Raw genomic sequence first — 24,229 nt, forward strand, 5'->3', positions numbered from 1 at the left:
AGAGAAGGCCAACTCTGTGGGACCTTATCGGCCGCTGGGATTCGTGCGGCAGAAGACGGTCTTGGAGGTTTTGCATCGAACAATAGCACATAGCCCACAGGAGATATTAAGTGCATATAACAAACCCTTTAAAGACACCATAGAAAAATATTTAACAGGGATGAAAAGAAAGGAGGAGAGAGACAGAGATAATAAGACAAATGTAAGTCTTCCAAAAGCTAAGATGAGGAAATATGATGAAGCTTATGTAGCGCTTGGCTTCACTATGTCTATGGTGGGAGACAAAGAAAGACCAGCATGTGTCTAAATATGTTTCTATTGGGCATAATAGACCCAAAAATACATGAAGCCATGTGATACTTGATAATTCATATCTCAACTGCAGCGAGGATTTGCTATGCACAGTCATGGAAGAAAGAAACATTTCCCACCAACCTACAAGTGATCAATAAAATATTTGAAGTGGCAGAAATGAGTAGACACGGACTATTATCAAATTTGGGACAAGTGGTATAAATGGTTAGATAAAAGGAAGAAAACCTAATAGTATAGAGATGTTAAACCTTGAGAACTTGCAGAGATGGTAGAATATATGTAGATAATAATGAGTGAGAAGAGAATGACTTAATATAGAAAAACATTCTAACAGATAAGGATGCAAAGAGCTAATTATAAAAAAAGTATTTAATAACAATAAATTGAAGAGGAATTATAAAAGAACTATATAAGATTAATTATGAAATGTAAATGGGTTAAACGATATGAATAACTGCATAACTTTTGATAAGAAACATTTAAGATTGGGATACCTAAGAGAGAAATAAGATATTTCTCTTTTTAAATAGGGCTGTTTCCAGGTTTTTTTCCCCCTGTTGCTATCTTTGTTTTGTTTTTTGTCTGTTTTTTTGTCTCTTCTTGTAGGTTTGTTTACCTGTTATTGCTACTATTAATATGATTATATATATATTGTAAGTTATTTTTGTAAATACATTACGTATGTAGCTCTTTAAAATAATAAATATATATATTTAAAATGTTGGCAGCGGACAAACATGAAGCCAAATAAATTAAGGTGTCACTTAAACATATTACACCCCAATCACGCTGATAAACCACTTGAGTTTTTTCAGCGAAAACATGCTGAATATTGCAAACAATCGTCCCGGCAGAGAGTTCGGGGTGCACGAAATGTTTACTTCTTTCTGTGTGTGTGTGTACAGTGATCCCTCGATTTTCGCGATCTCGTTCTTCGCGAAACGCTATATCGCGATTTTTCCCACCCGATGACGTCACTCTCTTCCTTCCTTTCTCATCTTTCTTTCTCTCTCTCTTTCTCTATCTTGCTTCTTCCTCTCTCACACTCTCTTCCTCCCTCTCTCATCTCTTTCTTTCATTCTCTCTCTTTCTCTATCTCTCCCCCTCTTGCTGGCGGGTGGCGGGCGGTGGGCGGGCGGGGGCATCAGCGAGGAAGACCCAGGGAAGGTTCCTTCGGCCGCCCAGCAGCTGATCTGCTCGGTAGCGCAGCAGCAGCGAGGAGCCGAATCGGGGTTTCCCCTTTGCGTGGGCGGCGGGGAAACCCCGATCTTCGTCTGCTCGCTGCTGCTGCGCTACCGAGCAGATCAGCTGCTGGGCGGCCGCAGCAGCAGCGAGCAGACGAAGATCGGGGTTTCCCCGCCGCCCACGCAAAGGGGAAACCCCGATCTTCGTCTGCTCGCTGCTGCTGCGCTACCGAGCAGATCAGCTGCTGGGCGGCCGAAGGAACCTTCCCTGGGTCTTCCCCGCCTCCCACGCAAACTCCACCATCTGCGCATGCGCGGCCATGAAAAAAAGGGTGCGCATGCGCAGATGGTGTTTTTACTTCCACAACCCTACATCGTGAAAAATCGATTATCGTGAGGGGTCTTGGAACGGAACCCTCGCGATAATCGAGGGATCACTGTATATGTTTGTGTAGCAGAAAATAATTGAGAAAAACTATCCTAGAGGTTCTTCAGAGGGAGAGAATGAATGCTGTCAATATACAGAGAGATGCCCCTGAATAATTGTTTGTTTCTTCTTAGGGCTTCCAGGGAGGAACAAGCGATTCAAATGAAGAAATCATCATTTTGGAAAATGTAGGTCGAAAGATTTATACAATCTGAAGAGAAACCAGAGTAGTTCTGATACCAAAGCTACTTAATGTATAAAGCACAATGCTTTATTTTGTCTTGTTTGTATGTATGTATGCTTTCCTTTTATGTTGTCTTGTTTTTATCAATGTAAATACAGTGGTACCTCATCTTACGAACGCCTCTTCTAACGAACTTTTCAAGATACGAACCCGGTGTTTAAGATTTTTTTGCCTCTTCTTCCGAACTATTTTCACCTTACGAACCCAAGCAGCTGCTGCTGGGATGAAGGGGTTTCTTTTTTTCCCCTTTTTTGAAGAAAGAAAAGGGAGGGACTGCTTGGAGTAGGAAAGATTTTGCAGAGAACAACGTGCTTGCAAAGGCACTGAAAGGGTGTCTTTTTAAGAAAGAAAAGGGAGGGGCAGTTTGGGGGAGGAAAGATTTTGCAGAGAACAACGTGCTTGCAAAGGCACTGAAAGGGTGTCTTTTGAAGAAAGAAAAGGGAGGGGCGCCCCCCTTGCCTTTCTTCCTTCCCACTCACCCTTTAGCCTAGCCTTGGTTCTTCCACCCGCCCCCTTTAGCTGCTCCTCCCTGCCCTCTGTTCGCCTCCCTTCCAAAGTTTGGGATTTTTCTGAAGGATTTGCACGCATTATTTGCTTTTACATTGATTCCTATGGGAAACATTGTTTCGTCTTACGAACTTTTCACCTTACGAACCTCCTCATGGAACCAATTAAGTTCGTATCATGAGGTACCACTGTAATCAATAAAGATATTTTTTTAAACAGAAAATGTAGGTCTACTGCAGTAGTGAAACCTAGCAGTCTTGAGATTCTGTGGAGGGACACAGTGGGTACATGGATCCAGTGGATCCAGCCCTGGGTACATGGCTTAGCAGCCTGAGCTTCATCTTTTCTCTTTGTTTTAAAACAAAGACCATTTCTCCGTCTCCGGAGTGCAAGTATTGACTCAAATTACGTGGGAGGACAAATAATATTTCAGAAGCTGCAGCTAAAGATTTCTAGCCCGGGCAGCCTCAGCTGCTGTTATTACTAGGAATAGAAAAGGGAACTAAACTTTGCAGGGAAATTGTTTCTGTGCTTTTGTGTGTTTGCTCAGGTCTCCCGTGGTCTCCTGCCCTTCGTGCAGGAAACTATTAGGACCTGCTGTCAGATTTTTCGCTTCTTCTTTATTGCTTCTTTTTTTAGCGTGGACCCCTCGCCCTTCTCTTTCCTCTAACCATATTGGTTTCCCTCCATCCCGGCAGTTTTGATCGCCTATTCAGCCCATCAGATGCTCCGGAGAGCAATGGGGACTCTCCATCACCACCAGGGAGGTCTCGGCTTAGCCGCAACAACCGCAGAGATGCAGGACGGAACGCACCGAGATTCGTGCCGCGCGCAATCTCACCCTCTGAGTAAGTGTACAGCACTGTAAAACCCAAACTCTTCCTTTTTCCTACCAGGAATTCTTGGGAAGTACAGATTAGATTAGATTAGATTTATTGGATTTATATGCCGCCCCTCTCCGCAAAATCGGGTTGGTTCACAACAATAATAAAAACAGCACATAATAACAAATCCAATGCCCACCAATCTAATTACAGTTTAAAATTAATAAATTCATAAAACAATCCCAATGTATATAAAAACAGACACACAGTCAATCAATCAATGGCAAAACAACATGGGCAAGGGGGAGATGTTTAGTTCCCCCATGCCTGACGGCAGAGGTGGGTCTTAAGGAGTTTACGAAAGGCAAGGAGGGTGGGGGCAATCCTAATCTCAGGGGGGAGCTGGTTCCAGAGGGTCGGGGCCCCCACAGAGAAGGCTCTTCCCCTGGGTCCCGCCAGACGGCATTGTTTGGTTGACGGGACCCGGAGAAGGCCGACTCTGTGGGACCTAACCGGTCGCTGGGATTCGTGCCCTTCAAAATGTTGGGTATTTTGATTATTATTAATATTATTTGTTTTAGCAGAGTTCGGCTGGCTTAATTTGCAGCGGAGTTAGCATGGCAAGGAATAACACGTGGTTCAGAATCCCATTTGTTAGCCATGAATGACCACTCCTTCATAAAGATGAAAAATACAATCTTTACTTACAATTATGTTGATTCATACAATTGATAGATTGCAGGCAGATAAGTTTATATTCCAGTCCATATTAATAACTTCTGGATGGTCCCATGTGTGAGGATGGCTTTGGATTTCATCTCACACATGTGTCCACAGCCAAGGACAATGGAGCACACACAGAAGAAGGAGGTAGAAAATGTAGAAGAGAAATAAAGGGGGAGCATTTACTCTGCAGAGGTTTATATAGCCTGCAGGGTATCTGCCCCTTTTGGTCATCAAAAGGTGACACACTGGTCAGTTAATTGCAACCTGACCATAGAGATGTGTTTACAAGACATTGCAAGCATGTAGTAGAGTAGTTAAACCCAACACAAAAAGACCTTGACCACGTAGCAGAATGGTCTAAAACCTGGCATCTTCAAATCTCCACCACTAAATGCTCTGCCTTACACATTGGCAAAAAGAATCAGAATACTAAATATAAACTTGGAGGAATTGAACTTATTGATAACCGTCAATCTGTCAAAGACCTTGGAGTACTCATATCCAATGACCTAAGTCCTAGAGCCCATTGCAACAACATTGCCAAAAAGGCTTTAAGAGTTGTTAACCTAATCCTTCGCAGCTTCTTCTCTGGTAATTTTGAACTGCTAACAAGAGCTTACAAAACATTTGTCAGACCAATCCTAGAATACAGTTCGCCTGTATGGAACCCACATTGCATATCTGACATCAACACAATTGAGAGTCCAGAAATATTTCACAGGAAGAGTCCTGCATTCCTCTTCTCGCAACAAAATACCTTACTCCGCCAGACTTGAAATTCTTGGTTTAGACATCTTACGACTCCGTTGTCTCCGTTCCGACTTAATTATAGTTCATAAAATCATATACTAAAATGTCCTACCTGTTAACGACTACTTCACCTTCAACCGCAACAACACACGAGCACGAAATCGATTTAAACTAAATGTCAATCGTTCCAAACTTGACTGCAAAAAATACGACTTCAGCAACAGCGTAATCAATGCCTGGAATGCACTACCTGATTCTGTGGTTTCTACTCCTAACCCCAAAACCTTTAACCTTAGACTATCTATAATTGATCTCTCCTCCTTTCTAAGAGGTCTGTAAGGGGTGTACATAAGCACACCACTGTGCCTACCGTCCCTGTCCTATTGTCTACTTTTTATCATTACTTATCTAATGTTTTATATGTACAAATTATCACCCTATAATTGTTTGACAAATAAATAAAATAAGTACATGGCAAGTATGTTTGGATAGGTTTTTAACAGTAATCTGCTCTTTTCAATGTTGCCTGCCCTGTTTGCTCCCAACTTTTCTGGAGTTTCCAACAGGTTGGGTATTTTTCTTTTGGGGGACAGGTAGCCCCTGACTTATAACAATTCATTTAGCGGCTGTTCAAACCTGCAACAGCACTGTCGAAAATGAACTTATGTTCTTTCTTTTTTTTACATTTGCGACCCTTGTAGTATCCCCATAGTCACGTGATCAAAATTCGGATGCTTGGCAACTGACATTTTGCGGTGTTTTGGGATCTAATGATCACTTTTTTGTGATCTCTTGACAAAATAAATGGGGAAGCCAGATTCACTTAACAACCTTGTGACTAACTTAACAATTGCAGTGATTCACTTAAGAACACTGTCTTCTGCCTCACATATCCCAGCAGCTGGTCAGGTCCCACAGAGTCGGCCTTCTCCAGATCCTGTCAGCTAAGCAGTGCCGTCTGGCGGGACCTAGGGCAAGAGCCTTCTCTGTGGGAGCCCCGGCCCTCTGGAACCAATTCCTTCCAGAGATTTGCACTGCCGCCACCCTCCTGGACTTTCGCTAGGTCCTAAAAACTCACCTTTCCTGGCAGGCCTCTGCCGCTAACATTTTGCTCCGGCCGATTATATGAATTTAGGATTGTGATTGAATGAATATGAATGTCTGGTTTTAAATAACTTTGGGGTTTTAGCACTAGTTTTATGTTTGGATTTCTCTTGTTGTTTCTTATATTTTATTCCTATTTTTGGAAGCCGCCCTGAGTCTACGGAGAAGGGCAGCATAGAAATCCAAACAAATAGTAATGATTAATAATAATAATAATAATTTATTAGATTTGTATGCCGCCCCTCTCCAAAGGCTCACAACAGCAATAAAAACAGTATATGGGACAAATCTAATAATAAAATATATAAAAATATATAATAAACTATGACACAATAGATTGCAAAATGGGGCAAAATTCACTTAACAAACGTTTCACTTAGCAACAAAAAATTTGGCTCATTTTTGGTCATAAGTTGAGGACTACCTGTATTTTTCTAATCTAATCTTAATCTAAAAATGTCTTTTTCACTCTGAGTGATGCTGTGAGTCTTTATGCAGCATGCACTTTCTCCCTGAATACTACAAGCCTCTCTGATTTGTAATGGATTTGATTTTTTTTTTGTCCATTTAATTCAGGGCTGATGGTTCCCCACAGCAGAAGCGGCGAGAGCTGTATGGTGAGATCCGCTCACACATCTGGCAGGAACATGGACGGGCACAGATCCACGGATGGAGCCAGCCCCCTTCATTTCAGGTGAGGACTTTTGGCAATGCGCACCGGAATCACGTGCTTCAAGCTTCCCATACCTACATAAGTCCCATGTTGAAACACCAGGTCTCTTGAATTAATGCTCTTAATGTGATCTTCCCTAGGATCAAACTCATAACCTCCTGATTGTGAGGCAAGAGCTCCACCTCTGGGCCACAGCAGCTCCCCAGTTACTTAGAGAGGGTTCAGTTACAACTGACACGAAAAAGGCAAATTTATTTATTTATTTATTTATTTATTTATTGGATTTATATGGAGTAGGTGACCTGCAAACAGTGAAGGCTACCAAACTTTTTACTACCACACTGTGGGCGTGGCTTATGCAGGACGCCCTACATTTCCTTTCAATATCTTTCAGTGCAAATTGGGTGCTCTAGGGTGGAGCTCCATTTTTGCTACCCCACTGTGTTTCCCCATCCCTGCCTGCAAGGTCCAGAATATCTCCGGGACCGCCTTCTGCCGCACGAATTCCAGCGACTGATTAAGTCCCACAGAGTTGGCCTTCTCCGGGTCCCGTCAACTAAACAATGACGTCTGGCGGGTCCCAGGGGAAGAGCCTTCTCTGTGGCAGCCCCGACTCTCTGGAATCAGCTCCCCCCAGAGATTAGAACTGCCTCCACCCTCCTTGCCTTCCGTAAACTCCTTAAAACTCACCTCTGCCGCCAGGCATGGGGGAATTGAGGCATTCCCCCTCCCTCCCCCCAGGCCTATATAATTTATGTATGGTGTGTCTGTGTGTATGTCTCGTTTAATAATGGGTTTTTAAAATGTTTTAAAAATTTATTAGATTTGTTATGAATTGTCTTATTGTATGTTGTGAGCCGAGTCTACGAGTCTACGGAGAGTCTACGGAGAGGGGCGGCATACAAATCTAATAGATAGATAGATAGATAGATAGATAGATAGATAGATAGATAGATAGATAGATAGATAGATAGATAGATAGATAGATAGATAGATAGGAGAGAGAGAGAGAGAGAGAGAGAGAGAGAGTGAGAGAGAGAGAGAGAGAGAGAGAGAGAGAGAGAGAGAGAGAGAGAGAGAGAGAGAGAGAGAGAGAGAGAGAGAGAGAGATAGTCCCTTCCAACTTTGTTAATCTGTTAATAATAACTAGTCATAACGGAAGACTATCCATAATGGAGGTGCTAGGGGAGTGCAATGTATCTTAACTTTTTAACTTTCCTTATCCAGTAAAATGTGTTCTATCCCCAGGTGGAGCCTATTTATGTTTCAGGCTTGAGTTTCTGCCTTTTAGAGTATGGGGTTAATATTTTTCTGCAGGGTCCTGACTCACCTGCAGGAACTACCGATGTACCTGTACTTGCGCAGCTGAGGATGCTGGAACAGAAGGACCCCAGTACCAAGGTGAGGAAGCACGCTACCTCCAACTCCTGAACAGTTGAGGGCTGCTTTTTTTGGGGGGGGGGTTGTTCTTTCTTTTTTCCCCAGTTTGAAAAAGAATGGAAACTTGAGTAAATCTTAATAGGACTAAGTGTGAGTCATTCCTGTAGCCTGCAGACAAAAGAGCTTTGTGGCGAAGGCTGTAGGGATGAAATTAGGGAAGGCAGAGCAGAGGCCATTGCAGAGAAATTGGGGGCAGGTCAATCTGTGTGATGTGTCTGTGCTACAATTGGTTTGGATGGGGCAGTCACATCTGATTCTGGAAGACTGCAACCCTGGTTACGGTGGGGCAGAGAAAGAGGCAAAGGAACCGTGGATTCCAAATAGACTCCCGTATATGTTGAAAGAAAACTTTTAATTTCACTCGTGCCTCTCTTAGATCATGAGCTTTGGGAATTCTTGTTCCAAGCATCTTTTTAAAAATATGTATTTTATTAATTTTTTTAAGTGCAGGAAAAAAAAAACCTAAGTTTTTATTGGTTGATTTAGTTATGGCAAGAATTAATATTAATATTAATAATTTATGCATGGTATGTTTGTTTGTAGGTATGATTGGTTTTAAAATAAGGGTTTTTTAGTTGTTTTAGTATTGGATTTACATGCTGTTTTTATTATTGTTAGCCGCCCCGAGTCTACGGAGAGGGGCGGCATACAAATCCAATAAATAAGTAAGTAAGTAAGTAAATAAGTAAATAAGTAAATAAGTAAATAAGTAAATAAGTAAATAAGTAAATAATATAGTAATTGACTATTGGGACCAGAATTTTTGTCGCTAATCAAGGAGGTTGTTAATAGAATAGAATAGAATTATTTTGTTAGTTTCTTGTTTGTTTTTGTTGATTTTTTTTCTTTAATGTATTAAACTAGTACAGATTATTTAAAAAAAAGGAATAGAATTTTTATTGGCCAAGTGTGAGTGGACACACAAGGAATTTTTCTCTGGTGCATATGTTCTCAGTGTACATAAAAGAAAATATAGATTTGTCAAGAAACATGTGGTACAACACTTAATGATTGTCATAGGGTCAAATAAGCAACGAAGGAATAATCAATATTAATAAAAATCTTAGGATACAAGCAACAAGTTACAGTCATACAGTCATAAGTGGGAAGAAATGGGTGATAGCAATGATGAGAAAAAAACACTTAAGAACTGTTCTGCCTGACTGGGCTCAGGCAATTAGTAACAGTCTAAGGAAAAGAAATGAAACACACACGTGCTTTTCTAATCAGCAAACTTGTATTAAACAAACAAAAAAGGGTTAACAAAACCAGTCTGTCTTGTCAGGAATAAACTATAGTGCAAGGCATAAGTCAGCCACATACAAAGCACAGGAAAAAGCAAACAAAGACAACCTGCATGGAGCAGAAATGTTTCAGGAGTCCTTTGAATCGTGGAGACTCGAGAGCAAACAGCTAGTCCCAGAGGTTTCACCTCCCACGTGCCTGAAAAGGCTGGGTTGAAATCCAAAGGCACTGAACAGAACAGGAACCACAAAGTCACACAGATAAACAGCCACAGTTTGCCTTTTGCCTCTGTTCCCTTTTATACCTTTAGCCCTCATTAGGGGAACCACACCCAGCCCTCAGTATGAGAACCACACCCAGCCCAGGTGCTACTCTGATCACTGGTAATAGTCCTTTAATTGAACCCTCCTTTGCATGGATCTCCAGCTACGCATGTCTATGAGCTGTTCTGCACCGGAATCCAATGAGGATAGACTGTCTGAGTGGCTGCATGCCAAATCCCCTGGTCTGTCTGCTGGGTCCTGCGTGCTGTCTGCCAACTCCTCTGAACCAGTGGCCTCATCCTCAGGGCTGTCTGCCACGTCTTCCTGGCTGTCAGCCAGGCTTTCGCACTCACTTTGTGCCGCATCTCTCCCATATGTGGAAGCAATGGCTGGTCCAAGCCCAAACACAACAAGAACCACACAACATTGTGGCAAAATGGTTGTAAAATCGGATTCGACTAACCTGCCTTCCATTGAGGACCTGTACACTGCATGACTCAAAAAGAGGGCGGGGAAAATATTTACTGACCCCTCGCATCCTGGACATAAACTGTTTCAACTCCTACCCTCAAAACGTCACTCCAGAGCACTGCACACCAAGACAACTAATAAAACATATATGTAGTTTTTAAAAATTTGTGAATAAATGTCAAGATCATACTCGTCTTTTTCTTATTTCAGCTCTGGTGTGCTGCAGCATCTGTTGGGCTGGAGTCTCGAGAAACATCACAGGTTGTAAGTGCTGATTTCTGACAACTTTGCTGCCTTGCAAATTTGCACATCTCTGCTCCTTTCATGCTTGGGCTTTCGTTATTCTGACCTTGTGTTTAGGGAGTTACTTGAACCTTAAATACAGTCTCTCCTGAATTACCTGCGTGTGTTGGGACCATGACTCCCAGAATTCCCTAACTAATATGGTGGCTGAGAATTATGACAGTGATGGGAGGTGTTCTTCTAACATAATCTGGAATGGTGCCAAGATAGAGAATGTAACTTTTTCAAGGCCCGAATTGTCCAATAGCAACTTACAACCTTTCTTTTAGTGAACATTCACTGAAAAATTGACTAAGTCTTATGTTATGACCCTTGTAGCATCCCCACTGGCATATGATCAAAATTCAAATGTCCACTAGGAATTGGGCATCTTAGAAGTTAATATTAAATTAAATTAAATTGTGATTGTAAATTGAGGATTACCTGAGTACCACTAGTATTTAGAGTTAGTATTTATTGTGTTTACTTGAGCAAGCACAGGTTGTAGCATAAAAGACTCAGATGAGGGCTGGATAGTTAGAAAAAAAATTATGTGTGTAAGATTTCTCACCAGTTTACCTAGTGTTTCAGATTAGGAGCTGCAGGTAGATCGAAGATGGGGTTCTCTGCCTTTTCCTGACCCCTTCTTTTCATTTCCTTTCAGGTTGACCCCCATTGCAGCTCTTCCAGCAGCTCTCAGCTGTGGGTGGCTGCTGGGACTCCTTCCGCTAGCGAAGTGACCCTCTTCAATGCCCCCAATACTAACCAGCTCCTGGAACACTTTGTGCTGCCTGGAATTTACGTCCTCTCCATGGCTTGTGTGCCTGGTCAGTGAGATGAAGGACAGGTGGACAATTGGGAGGTGGGATTTGAGAAATGGGAGAAGGGAGCAGGGAGAAGGGATTCTGTGGTCGAAATACCCAGAGACGCCTCCTGTGTCTCAGGAAGCAGCATTATTTCAGCAAACAGCATTTGGGAAGAAGCTGGCCTAGGAGTTGAATTCTGCCCATTTTAAAAATTGCTGAGATTTGGAAACACTGGTCAAGGTTAATTTAATTTAATAAGCCAGGTTGGAAGGACCTTGGAGGTTAAATAGGGTAGAGAAGAGTAGGGTAAGGAAGGGTAGGGTAGGGTAGAATAGAATAGAATAGATGGAAGGGACCTTGGAGGTTAAATAGAGTAGGGTAGAGTAGGGTAAGGAAGGGTAGGGTAGGGTAGAATAGAATAGAATAGAATAGAATAGAATAGAATAGATGGAAGGGACCTTGGAGGTCTTCTGGTCCAACCCTCTGTTTAGGCAGGAAACCCTACACCACTTCAGACAGATGGTTATCCAACATCCTTAAAACTTCCAGTGTTGGAGCATTCACAACTTCTGGAGGCAAGCTGTTCCACTGGTTAATTGTTCTCACAGTCAGGAAATTTCTCCTTAGTTCTAAATTGCTTCCCTCCTTGATTAGTTTCCATCCATTGCTTCTTGTCCTGCTCTCAGGTGATTTGGAGAAGAGCTTCACTCCCTCTTCTTTGTGGGGACCCCTGAGATAGAGTTGCTTTGAAGGAGCCTCAGACTGGCTGTGAGATTTCAAAGTGAGGGTCCCAGTCTGTTGTGGGTCCCTGATCGATAAGCATTCCCTTCCTTGTGCTTACCTTCTTCTCCTGTAGGCCTGGCAACACCTGTGGATGAAAAGCCAGTGGCAAAGCCAGAGATCCTTGAAGACCCTCTGGCACCCCGGTCTGACAGCGATGAGGAAGCAAGGGAAATGGAGGCCGTTGGTACAGGACCCACCGTATGGATTGGGACGCAGGAAGGCTGGTAATAGAGATCAAAGTGGGGAAGAAATGAATGTGTCTGTATAGACTAATAGGCCAGTGATGGGGAACCTTTTTTGTTTTTGGGTGCCGGAAGCACGCCGGTGCATGCTATCGCGCTTGGCCTGTTTCCCAACTTCTGGTGGACCCAGCAAGTCCATTTTTCACCCTCAACAGGCTCCAAAGGCTTCTCCACCCCACCCCTTGAGCCTCCATGCGAGCCAAAAATCAGTTGGAACCAGGGGCGGATTCTTATTTTTGATGCTACCAGTGCGCTGCGCACCCAGGTTCTCTTCTGTGTGCATGCGTGCCCATCCCAGCATGCTTTTGCTTCTGCGCATGGGCAGGAAGCAAAATCTTATGAAGGGACGCACACACATGTGATATTTCTGCAAAAAAATTTGCTTCCATGCATGGGCAGAAGCAAAAAATTGCAAAAATCTCACATGTCCCCCTGTCTTCTCACAAGATTTTGGTTCCTGCGCATGCACAGAAGCAAAAAAAACACACTAGGACATGTGCACATGCAGGAGAAAAGCTACGCATTGCAACTTTTGCTACTGGTGTGCTGTCCTCATCCGTACTGGTAGAACCCACTACTGGTTGGAGCTGAGCTAGAGCAACAGTTCGCACAGCAGCATATATGGCTCTGCATGCCATCTGTGGCATGTTTGCCATAGGTTCACCATCATTGAAATATTCCATTCCTGCCAATGTTGCTTCCGGCAGCGTCTGACTCTTCCGGTCCTCCGTCTCCTCTCCCCCTACCATTTTCTTCTTGTTGCTACTGTTACTCTGAAATTCCACCTGCTACCCTGAGGAGAGAGAGCTGTCATTCTGGGGAGAAGATAAAGCTCACCTGCTTTTACAGGTGGTCCTTGGTTGTTGTTTTTTAATTTAACTTTTATTTGAATACATAAAAAATACAATACACAGAACAACACAAAGACATTAAAAAAAAATTGGACGAAATGTAGCATATCCTGAAAACGGTTCTAACTATATTGACATTCTATTATAGCTCTATTGAATTAGTCATACACCAGTTTTGAAAAAATACAAATCTTAAGTCATATAAATCATCTTAAATCTTTATGTTCAACTATAAATTCTATTACCAGGCAATAACTTTGTCAATTAAATATAAATCAAATGTACATTAATTATTTTATCTTTTTTCCTAACCACTGGTAGAACATACCCCAACATTTGTAAAAATCAGATTAAAATCAGATTAACCTTTATTTGTAAAAATCAAGGTTAAATATTAATGACCACAATTGGGACTGGAACCTCCATCACTAAGTTATGTGATTTTAATGTGAGTCCACTCACAATTACAACCATTTTACTGTAGTCGTTAAGAAAGTCACCATGGTCATTTTATAAATTGTGTAGTCATTATGTGAATGTGGCTTCCTTCATTGACTTTGCTTATCAAAAACCCTTCGGGAAGCTCAACAGTCATGGGTGTGAGGACTAATTGTAAGTTTTTAGTGCCATTGTAACTTCAAATGACCGGTAAATCAATGGTCATCTGTCAAGGACCACCTGCATAATGAATATGCCCAATACAGTAATGAAACTGTGATAGCAGAGACTTCAATGCTGTCTCCCCAAAATGAAAAGTTAATGAGTATCTATGAGATGGCTCAGCAGTTAAAGGTGGTCATCTGGAAAACTGATAGACCAGGTTCAAGACCCCAGCATCGTGAGATGGGGTGAGCCCTGGCTCCTGCCCTCCTAGCAGTTCAAAAGCTTGCAGATGCAAGTAGATAAATATGTACCACTTTGATGGGAAGGCTACATCCCTTATGCCTAGAATCAGACGCAAATGGATAGGGGAGAATTTACCTTTAATGAATGGGAAGTTAGACTTCGCAGCTGAAACTGGAACCGTGCTAGTGGCAGAATGACTAATGTATGTTGTGGTCCTTCCACATCCTGCACAGCTGATCACAGATTCTGAGGATCGAGAGACAGGTGTGGGTTGGTATCCTAGGCCAGTATACTTGGCACCTGAGTCTGATAGCGAGGAGGTTGGAGAGGATGTGGGGTCAGAGGCTGAAAGCCAACCAGGGTCTGTTGCACTTCCAGAGGTGCCCATGAGTGATTCAGGAGAAGAGGAGGGGCCTCTTCTTGATGCCAGGGTGTGCAGAAGTGTCAGAAGACATGAGTGGCAGTGCAGGATGAGGTCTCTGTGTGAATAGATTTAGAGATCTATTCATGCAGACACCTCCTCCTGTACTGCCACGCCTTGTGGCTACTTAAGGGTGAGTCCCATGAACAGCCTGTGCGGAAGTGAACTTTTGAATGTGAGCGATGGCTGCTTGGATTTGGCTTTTGGATTATTTATGTGAATTATAAAACAAGAAGGCGAAATCTTGATTTCCCGGCTTCCTGCCAACTCAGAGTGAGTCATGTTAATTAGAGATTGGATCAAAGAGAACTATTTGGGGAGTTAAATTTATTGTTTGAGGCTCTAACGAACAGCTGAGACAGAACAGACTTATTTCTTGCTTTTGGGTATACATTTTACACAGTTAAAACTATTAAAATTACATGCTTAAAACTTGTCAAATCCATATGCGTAGATCTACTTCTTGGAGGGCTTATTGTTGGGACCGAACAGTAGAGCGGTTGGATATTCCTCCTACTTCTGCTATTTCTTTCTGTCTTACAGTATCTACATTCATTCCGCTGCAACTGATTGGCGACGTTGCCAAGGCAAAATACGTTTGAAGGACGCTGTCCATTGTATTGTGTGAGTACGCAACTCTTCCCCAATGGCTGAAAGCTGGGTACCCTTGGTGGAAACTGCTCATCTTCCCATTCTAGTGCTAGTAAAACAATCCTTCGTGTTATTCTGCCCTGTCTGCTCCAGGCATACCCAAGGCCGGGTAGTAGCTGCCCTTGCTGATGGATCTCTGGCTATATTCCATCGGAATGCAGGTAAGTGCATGAGCCGGGGTGGCGCAGCAGGTAGAGTGCTGTACTGCAGGCCACTGAAGCTGACTTGTAGATCAGAAGGTCAGCGGTTCAAATCTTATCACCGGCTCAAGGTTGACTCAGCCTTCCATCCTTCCGATGTGGGTAAAATGAGGACCCGGATTGTGGGGGCAATAGGCTGGCTCTGTTAAAAAGCGCTATTGCTAAGATGTTGTAAGCCGCCCTGAGTCTAAGGAGAAGGGCGGCATAAAAATCGAATAAATTAAAATAAATAAATAAATAAATAAATAAATAAATAAATAAATAAATAAATAAATAAATAAATAAATAAATAAATAAATAAATAAATAAATCCTGCTGCTTGGAATCCTCTCTCCATTTCCCCCAGGGTGGAGACTTTCTCCTTAATTTCTTGATGAGAGAGAAGATATATAGAGGCTAGGAAAGTAACAGAAGGGCAAATAATCATAAATAATCAAGAGACAGAACATGAGTCCATTGACAGCCTGTCTCACAAACAGCAGGGAAGTCCAGCTTGCAAGAAATATAGAGAAGAAGCATTTTCCAAGAAATTTTATCTTAACAAACTCATTGTAAACGAGGGTTGGAAATTCTTGATGTCTCCAAGATTCTGTAGTTACCCAAAGATTTGCATTAAATATATCTTACTGAAATCTGTGTAGATGTTGCCTTGATTTTGCCCATCTTATGGGGGTCATTGACGCTTATTTTATTTACTTAACTAGCTGTATTCATCCATGCATTGCTCTGGCTCAGTCTGGTTAAGTTGAAAAGAAAGCAATGAGAAAGTGCACATTTAAATTTTTGAATCCCCTGCTCAATTTATTCATAATAACAGAGTTTGAAGTGACCTTGGAGGTGTTCTAGTCCTACCTCCTGTTCAGTTATATCGTACAGTTTGAAGGGATTAACATTAGTGAGCACAGACATTTGGACATCTCTTTCTCTCCCTATCCCCATCTGGTTTAACAGACTGGCCTGACCCATCTGCCAAAATACGATAAGACCGGCCTACCTCGCAGGGTTCTTGGTTCCACCGAAGCATGGGTGGCAAACCCCGCGGTTTGCAACCAAACCTGGTTCCTTTATTTCTGAGGATACTTTCCTGTGGCAGTTGATCAGTATGGCAATTAATCAGCAGCCTGTGGCGGTTGATCAGAATAGCAGTTGATCAGCAGCCAATCAAAACACGCCTGCTATGTTTGTCATCAGTCTCCATGCAAAAGCAACTACCTGTCTTTTCACCAGCCAATCAAAATGCGCCTCCTATGTTTTCACCTGGGAAGTTTATGTTTTTGTCTATTTTTACCTGTCGCAGGTGTGATATCTATATAATACAGGTATATCATAAGGGCTGTGTTCGACTGGAATGCAGTGTCAAAATTTCAAAGCAATCAATGAAGTACTTTTTGAGATTAGCCCTGCCTAACAAAGATACATTTTTATTAATATAGATTAATTAGACTCATATGCTGCCCATATCACAGTTCAAGGTGACTCTGGCCAGTTTACAACATAATAACTTGCCTTTTCTTAGATCGCAAGTGGGAACTGCACTCCCCACGCGTGGTTCAGTTGGGACGGCCACGGCGCACCATTCGTTGCATCATTCCTGTGTTTAATAGGCTCTGGTGTGGCTATGGAAACAGAATCTATGTGCTGGATCCTCGGACCGCTCGTATTCAGGTGAGCCCATTGAAACACAAGGCACTTACTAGAAGCTGTGGGAGTTGTCCAGTGGAAAACTCAAATGGGCTGGAACAGATTCAGATCACTGGAATCCACTGCATCTACATTCTGAGTGGAATTTTGATCAGGTAACCGTGGGGATGTTGCAATGGTCATAAATGTGAAAAACACTCGTAAGTTACTTTTTTCAGTTCCTTTGTAACTATGAATGGTCACTAATAGGTCGTTGTAAGTCAAGGACTACCTGTATACAAAAAGGTCCTTGTCCAGCCAACAGATCATAGAAAATTAGCATGCCTGCCATATGAATCTCACTCCCCGCCACCAATATGTTTTCCTTCCTTCCAGCGATACTTTGAAGTGACTTCGCACCCTGAAAGCCATGTCCGGCACATGGCAGCTGCTGGTGGTGGCATCTGGATTTCAATCCGTCTGGAGACCAAGCTGCGTCTTCTCCACGCAGAGACAGGGCAGCCATTGCAGGAAGTGGAACTGGAGCCCTTTATCAGCCGTACATTGGGTAAGTGGCTGTCGGAGGAGTGATAGAGCTTGGAAGTGGAGTTAAAAGAGTGATCAGCATAGAATCCCTATGTAGCCACAGGGATAATAATAATAATAAATAATAATAATTTATTAGATGTGTATGCCGCCCCTCTCTGAAGATTCCGAAGAAGATAGAGAGAGAGAGATAATAGATAGATAGAGATAATAAATAGATATATAGAGAGATGATAGAGAGAAATAGAGAGAGATAATGGATGGGGAGATAGATACATAAGAGATAGAGTAGATAGATAGATAGATAGATAGATAGATAGATAGATAGATAGATAGATAGATAGATAGATAGATAGATAGATAGATAGATAGATAGATTAAAAGATGATAGACAGACAGAAAGAAGAAAGAAAAAGACAAGAAGAAAAAAGAAAAAAAGGGAAGAAAGAAAAAAAGAAAGAAAAGCTTGAATGGGCTTCTCCCACTTGGTGCTCAGATTGGAGTGCACAACCTCCAGAATTCCTCGTCATGATGGGATGGGCCTCAACACCTCTGAGAGATCCTTGGTTCTCTCTGAACTTTGTTATTTTCTTGCATTTGTTTCATTACCCAAACTAGGTGACATCACCTGTGCTAGTCTTTCAAATATATACACAAGTTCACCTCTGGTTTTCTCTTCCTCATCCCCAAGGGCCCAACAGCATTAGCTTAGCTTTGAACATCTCCGCTCTTGGTGCTTTTGGAAAGCGGCTATGGGTTGGCACATCCGGTGGCACCATTATATCTGTGCCTTTTGTCTCCGGTAAGCAAATAAGTCTCTTTCCGATTGTGGGAAAATTCATAGCTGCGCGGTTTGGTTCTGAGATGGCTTTTCCTGTTTCTCTGCAGAATTTTCTGAAAGCGTGAAGACTTCTCCCTCTGCTGGTATCCCTTTGTGTGCTATGGAACAAGCCCAGATCAGCTACCATGGGCACCGCGACGCTGTCCGTTTCTTTGTCTCTGTCCCAGGTAGTTTGCAAGAAATGTCTGAAACCCGTTTGTGGATTTTTCAGGAAGGGCTACCCGCGTGCATGACAGTTTGGTAGAATATGATAAGTTTCTTCCCTGAGATGTTTACAGATTTTCCTGGCAGGGGAAAAACAACAGAGATGGAGGAAGGAAGTGTGGGGCTGTGATAAACAAGGCATTCATGTCAGCATCTTGGCTGGGAATTTTTGGAAGTTGAAACCAAGTGTAGGCAGAAAATGCTAAATTCAGTTGAGATTGAATTCATATATAGTGTTCCCTCGATTTTCGCGGGTTCGAACTTTGTGAAGTCTATACCACAGTTTTTCAAAAATATTAATTAAAAAATACTTCGCGGGTTTTCCCCCTATACCACGGTTTTTCCCACCCGATGACATCATATGTCATCGCCAAACTTTCGTCTGCTTTTAATTTTTTTTTTTAAATAAACTTTAATAAATAAACATGGTGAGTAATAATGTAAATGGTTGCTAAGGGAATGGAAAATTGCAATTTAGGGGTTTAAAATGTCAAGGGAAGGTTTGTGATACTGTTCATAGCCAAAAATAGTGTATTTACTTCCGCATCTCTACTTCGCGGAAATTCGACTTTCACGGGCTGTCTTGGAACGCATCCCCCGCGAAAAACGAGGGAACACTGTATATGAAAGATGAAATCAACAAAATAGATATATCCCTTTACCCACAAAGAGGGCGGAACTTTTAAAATAGTAATTGTGTTTTAAATGAACTGAACGAAACTTCAGTGGTTGACTGATATAATGCCTTGCTTTATACAGGGCAATGGGTTGTGTCTTTAATTGGCGTTAACAAAGGGTGTGGATTCTGCTACTGAGTAAGGGTTGCATCCTGATTTTCTCAATTCTGATTCATGAGTGAGGCAGCAAGAAATAGGGTTCTAAATTCTAGCTCAGAGGTTTTCAAACTTGACAACCTAAAGACTGGTAGCCTTCAACTCCCAGAATTCACCAGCTAGCTATGCTAGATGGAGAATTCTGGGAGTTGGAGTCCACCAGTCTCAAAGTTGGCAAGTTTGGGGACCCTTGCTCTAGCTTCTAACAATGTGCCTTTTTTTTTTAATGGACTGGGTACGTGATTTGTTTATTTTGGGCACATCTGTGACCACAGATATAACACATGGCCTGATTGGCAGAGGCAACCAAAAAGCCATATTGATTAATTTGTAGGCAAATTATCTTTTCTCTGCCTTCTGTTGGGAAGAAATCTAACCCGTCTCATGGTGAATAGCATGGATTTCCATACTGCTTGCAAAGAAAGTTACTCTCCCCTGTGGCCCTATGAAAGTGCAAGTTAATACTGTATTTTTTCTAGCTAATAATGTTTAATGGCCTTATTTACCAAACAGTTTTGATATACTACCTTCATTAGCTTTTATTCCAGGGTTATTCACAATACAAGTTTAAAAAAACACACACACAAAAAGAGCTAAAATCAATAAAACACCTAACCTAAATAACAATTAGAAGGAGTCCAGTGAAGCAGTTCATTTTCTGTTTAAGTTTTAATTCCTCCCATTGCCTAAAATGCAACTCATTAAAATACATTAAAAAACCAAGTTAGCCAGAGCTGTAAAATACAAGTTAAGTGGGTGTGTTATTTATTTATTTGGCCATAGAGCAAAAGACAATTTATCCAATCATACAGCAAGGAGACATTTTTAATAAAAGAAAGATGTAGGTACTATAGATCATATAAACAGAGAAAACATCGGATAAATAAAAATGGCTCGAAGAGAAAGGAGAAAAGGAAAGAGAAGGAATAGGTGGACGAGTGTAATCCAGTGTTTGTCAGTCTTAGAAAATTTAAGATGAACTTCAGTTTCCAGAATTCTCCAGCCAACATTCTGAGATTTGAATTCACGAGATTGAAAAACCCTGGCCTGATCAACCAGGAATACATAGAGCTGCATCATAACAAGACATTCCTCCCCACCCCCTTGAAAAAAAGAACTTACTTAAATTTTAAAAAGTTATAAACTACAAAAAAGAAATAAGAAAAATAATTAAAGAGGGCAAAATAGGCAAAAAGCCAATTTGGCAATACATACAAAAGCAGGGCAGAATACAAAACCTTTATATAGAAAAGCTGTAGAAAAGAATAACTTCTGACTTTATTTTGTACAGATATAAATATAAAATACAATGAAGGTAAACCATAGCACACTACGCTTCCCCAGTTGTAAACAGGCTTAGTCATCACGTCCCAAGGTTAAAATTCTGTTTCTATCAGTTTCAAGCAAAATAGCCAAGAGTGGTTTCCAAACAGAAATAAAACTAGAATGGAGTCTTTTCTTTAATCAGCCCAGTCAATTTTTCCCTCTCTGCCAATTCCATTAATTTCACCATCCATTCTTCCATTGTGGGTACTGCATACAGTATTTATGTGAGTTCTTTTCATCTCTGGGCTTAAAGTAATCATTCAGCTGTTATCATTTTTTGTAACTTTGATCTTGTGTACAACAACAAGATCTTACATGACAACAACAACAAGATCAAAAGTCATTCTTCTCAAATCTCCTCCTTCTGCTTGTAGCTAAGGTCGTCCTTGACTTATGACAATTGAGCCCAATGATTGTGTGAGAGGCAATCATAAATCGTTTTTTTTAGTGCCATGGTAACTTTGGTCACTTAAATGAACTTTTGTAAGTCAAGGACTATCTGTACTATGGGGCAGAAATTTGTGCCTTTGTGGGCGATTGTTCCGATTGCATATTTTTTGATCTCCCCCCAAAAATTGACTTTAAATTGAGGCTAGTCAAAATGTTTATTGTTGATGAGAGAGATTTATTCTAAGCACCAGGTGTGGCTGAGGGAAGGAGAAAGGTGTCCTCTCTCACTCACACCCTGAAAAGATGCTGTTCCTATCTAGAACGGGTTCCGAAATCATTGTTACCTTTTTATTTTATAATTATAATAATAATAATAATAATAATAATTATTATTATTATTATTATTATTATTATTATTTATTAGATTTGTATGCCGCCCCTCTCTGAAGACTCGGGGCAGCTCACAACAATAATTTAAAAAATTATTAGTATATAAACTTTTTAAAAATACAAAAAAGATAATACAAACAAAACAGACATTATACAAAACACAAACAAAACCACAAACAAAACATATACAGTGTTCCCTCGCTTTTTGCAAGGGATGCGTTCCAAGACTGCCTGCGAAAGTTGAATTTCCGCAAAGTAGAGATGCGGAAGTAAATACACAATTTTTGGCTATGAACAGTATCACAAGCCTTCCCTTAATACTTTAAACCCCTAAATTGCAATTTTCCATTCCCTTAGCAACCATTCAGATTATTACTCACCATGTTTATTTATTAAAGTTTATTAAAAAAATATTTATTAAAGGCAGACCAAAGTTTGACTATGACATATGATGTCATTGGGTGGGAAAAACCGTGGTATAGGGAAAAGAACTGCAAAGTATTTTTTAATTAATATTTTTGAAAAACCATGGTATAGACTTTCCGCGAAGTTTGAACCCGCGAAAATCGAGGGAACACTGTATACCTACATTAATATTTTATGGTACATATATCGACTCTGGAAATCATTATTACCATTTCGATTTCGGTGCCTAATTTAGGATTCGAATAGCTCTTGACTGCTTTTCATTCTTCTAGGACATGTGGATCCATCTGCTGCAGAAAACCTCAAGGACTCTCACGGTCAAGAGACACCAAGCAAACCTTGCAGTTTGGTGCTAAGTGGAGGGGAAGGGTATATTAATCTCCGGATAGGTAAGCAGGGATGGAGAAACTGCAGTGGTCCAGAGCTGACTCGGTTTCAGCTCTGGGCCCCTTGGACCATGGAGAGAGATGGTGATGGTGGTGTGCTATAATCCAGTAATTAGCACATCTGGAGAGGAAACGGGATTGGGATTTCTTTTTAAAGAACAGCCCTCCTTGATACCAACAGAAGAGAAAATTTGAACTCGGGGTTGAATTGTGGGGTCGTTGGTGCTCTCTGAGCTTGGTGGGGGTTTTTACGGATGTTTCATTCCCAATTAGATAACATCGTCAGTTTTAGAGGGAGGAAGCAGAGTTTGTATTAATGTATGAGCAGAGTAATCCTTGTTTACTAAGGTTGTGCACACATAGAAGTGTTTAGATTGAGATTAGTTGTGAATAACTACTTAGCCACACACAGATATACTAACTTGAATTAAAGTTTACTTTGAGAAATAACATATTCAGATAAACAGTCTAAAGTCATACAACATAATAAGTCAGAATAACAACCCAAATATTATTAACTACGCAGTCTTTCTTACCAGTCGTCTTTTGTTGGGGTAATGTTTCACAGTTACTAAGCAGTTTTACAATTCTTCTCCCTTCCTGCAATTTGGAATGTTGCATCAGGTAGGCCCCAATCCTGACATCTTTGTCATAATCAGTAAACAAAGATATCGAGCTTAAACACATTTTAGCTGTAATACATAACTACAATACAGAGCATATAGGGAATTGCAGAGCAAATCTAACAGTGAGTAGTTTAGACAAAGAGAAACAGAGAGGGTGACTCAGAGAAATAAGCCATAAACTCTATCTCCCTCTTGTGGTGGTCTGCAACACCTGCAGCCAATATATTGCCAACCCAACAGTTATGGAAAAAGTCCTAACACTTCACTTTCTGTTTATATGTTAGTTGTTTGCCCGGTTGGTGGTACTGGGAGTGTTTTTGGTGGCTCTTTGGGGTAGACCTGATGTCTTTTCATGTGGCTATTATTTTCCTCCATGTCCAGGAGACAACTCCGATAAGCACTACGGTGACCTGCTACACCCGAACCCACGCCTCCGTCGCGCCGAGAGGAGCCACCTCATTGTCTGGCAGGTGCAGGGCTGAAGTCATGACCGTGGACGCTTGGGACATGTGCTTCTGCCTGGGAGGGAATGACACAGCTGCCAGATGTTGGCACTGCCTTCCCCTGGCTGTTTCCTGCTCTCAAGTTCCCTCGTTCAGGTGGTTTGCAGAATTGAGATAAAACTCTCTTTTTTTTTAACCTTTTGAAACTGGGGGTGGGAAAAAAGCCACTGGAGCTCTGGAATCTCTTTGGTGGACAGGGTTGGCGAAGAGAACACTTGGTGCCTCTCCGGATCCTCCCTTGACTTTATATAATCCTTTTCATTCTTCCCTACTGGAGATGGGCAGCCTGTATGTAGACTGAACCCCTTCAAATCCTGCTTTTGTCGCTCAAGCTACCTTTTCTTTACAAAGAATAACCATGTACCTCTTGATAGCCACGAACCAATGGGGATGGAAGGCAGAAACTTCAAAACTGTTGGAGCCCAAAAGCTGCCAAAAACTGGAAAATAAATCCGGAAGAGAAGCGACACCCACTTTGGTTGAAGCGAAGACCCTCTTTTTACTTTCCACTTCCTCCACTTGACCGTGATTGAAACGGATGCTTTTCTACTTGTAGTAAATGTGGTGGACATTCTGGACTAGAACGGGTGAAACCTGTTGTTGTAAGCTGCTGTACTACTCCGAGGCCTCCAGGGGGAGCTCCCTTGTCCTTGCTCTGGGATTACTACTGGGATTGATTCTTCTCCCCCTTTGCCCCTTGGAGTTAACCAAATCCTGCCGGGAACTCTGGAAAGATGCATTTGCTTCAAGACAGGCAGACACACAAACACACAGAGTTTAATTTCTCAGGTTTTATTTAACTTTCCAGGAATTGAGTCTTTAAAGGAACTCAGCATTTCTTTTTGTGGGTTGGTTTCGAAATAAAGCTACTGTTATTCCTGTT

At 41.6% G+C, this 24,229-nt stretch overlaps 2 protein-coding genes across 4 annotated transcripts in view; one reads left to right on the plus strand and one right to left on the minus strand.

Annotated features, from left to right (window-relative positions):
- The window catches only part of RPL28 (ribosomal protein L28), a 251,742-nt gene extending 246,774 nt beyond the window's left edge, over nt 1-4,968 (minus strand). Inside the window, exon 1 of the mRNA XM_070728866.1 lies at nt 4,964-4,968. The gene's annotated coding sequence lies outside the window, so the exon portion shown is untranslated. The remainder of the gene's footprint in view (nt 1-4,963) is intronic.
- The window catches only part of LOC139154359 (C-Jun-amino-terminal kinase-interacting protein 4-like), a 57,406-nt gene extending 33,177 nt beyond the window's left edge, over nt 1-24,229 (plus strand). Inside the window, exons 13-28 of one of the 3 annotated variants that reach the window (XM_070728862.1) lie at nt 2,061-2,114; nt 3,376-3,525; nt 6,658-6,775; nt 6,895-6,999; nt 8,072-8,155; nt 10,384-10,437; nt 11,120-11,282; nt 12,118-12,268; nt 14,948-15,028; nt 15,149-15,216; nt 16,772-16,920; nt 17,272-17,443; nt 18,113-18,223; nt 18,310-18,429; nt 22,104-22,220; nt 23,225-24,229. In XM_070728862.1, the coding sequence (XP_070584963.1) occupies nt 2,061-2,114; nt 3,376-3,525; nt 6,658-6,775; nt 6,895-6,999; nt 8,072-8,155; nt 10,384-10,437; nt 11,120-11,282; nt 12,118-12,268; nt 14,948-15,028; nt 15,149-15,216; nt 16,772-16,920; nt 17,272-17,443; nt 18,113-18,223; nt 18,310-18,429; nt 22,104-22,220; nt 23,225-23,325 (1,798 nt within the window). In that variant the 3' untranslated portion in view covers nt 23,326-24,229. The remainder of the gene's footprint in view (nt 1-2,060; nt 2,115-3,375; nt 3,526-6,657; nt 6,776-6,894; nt 7,000-8,071; nt 8,156-10,383; nt 10,438-11,119; nt 11,283-12,117; nt 12,269-14,947; nt 15,029-15,148; nt 15,217-16,771; nt 16,921-17,271; nt 17,444-18,112; nt 18,224-18,309; nt 18,430-22,103; nt 22,221-23,224) is intronic. The other 2 variants (XM_070728863.1, XM_070728864.1) reach the window with 2 other exon arrangements.

This window comes from Erythrolamprus reginae, chromosome Z (assembly GCF_031021105.1).
Source record: "Erythrolamprus reginae isolate rEryReg1 chromosome Z, rEryReg1.hap1, whole genome shotgun sequence".
NCBI lineage: Eukaryota > Metazoa > Chordata > Lepidosauria > Squamata > Dipsadidae > Erythrolamprus > Erythrolamprus reginae.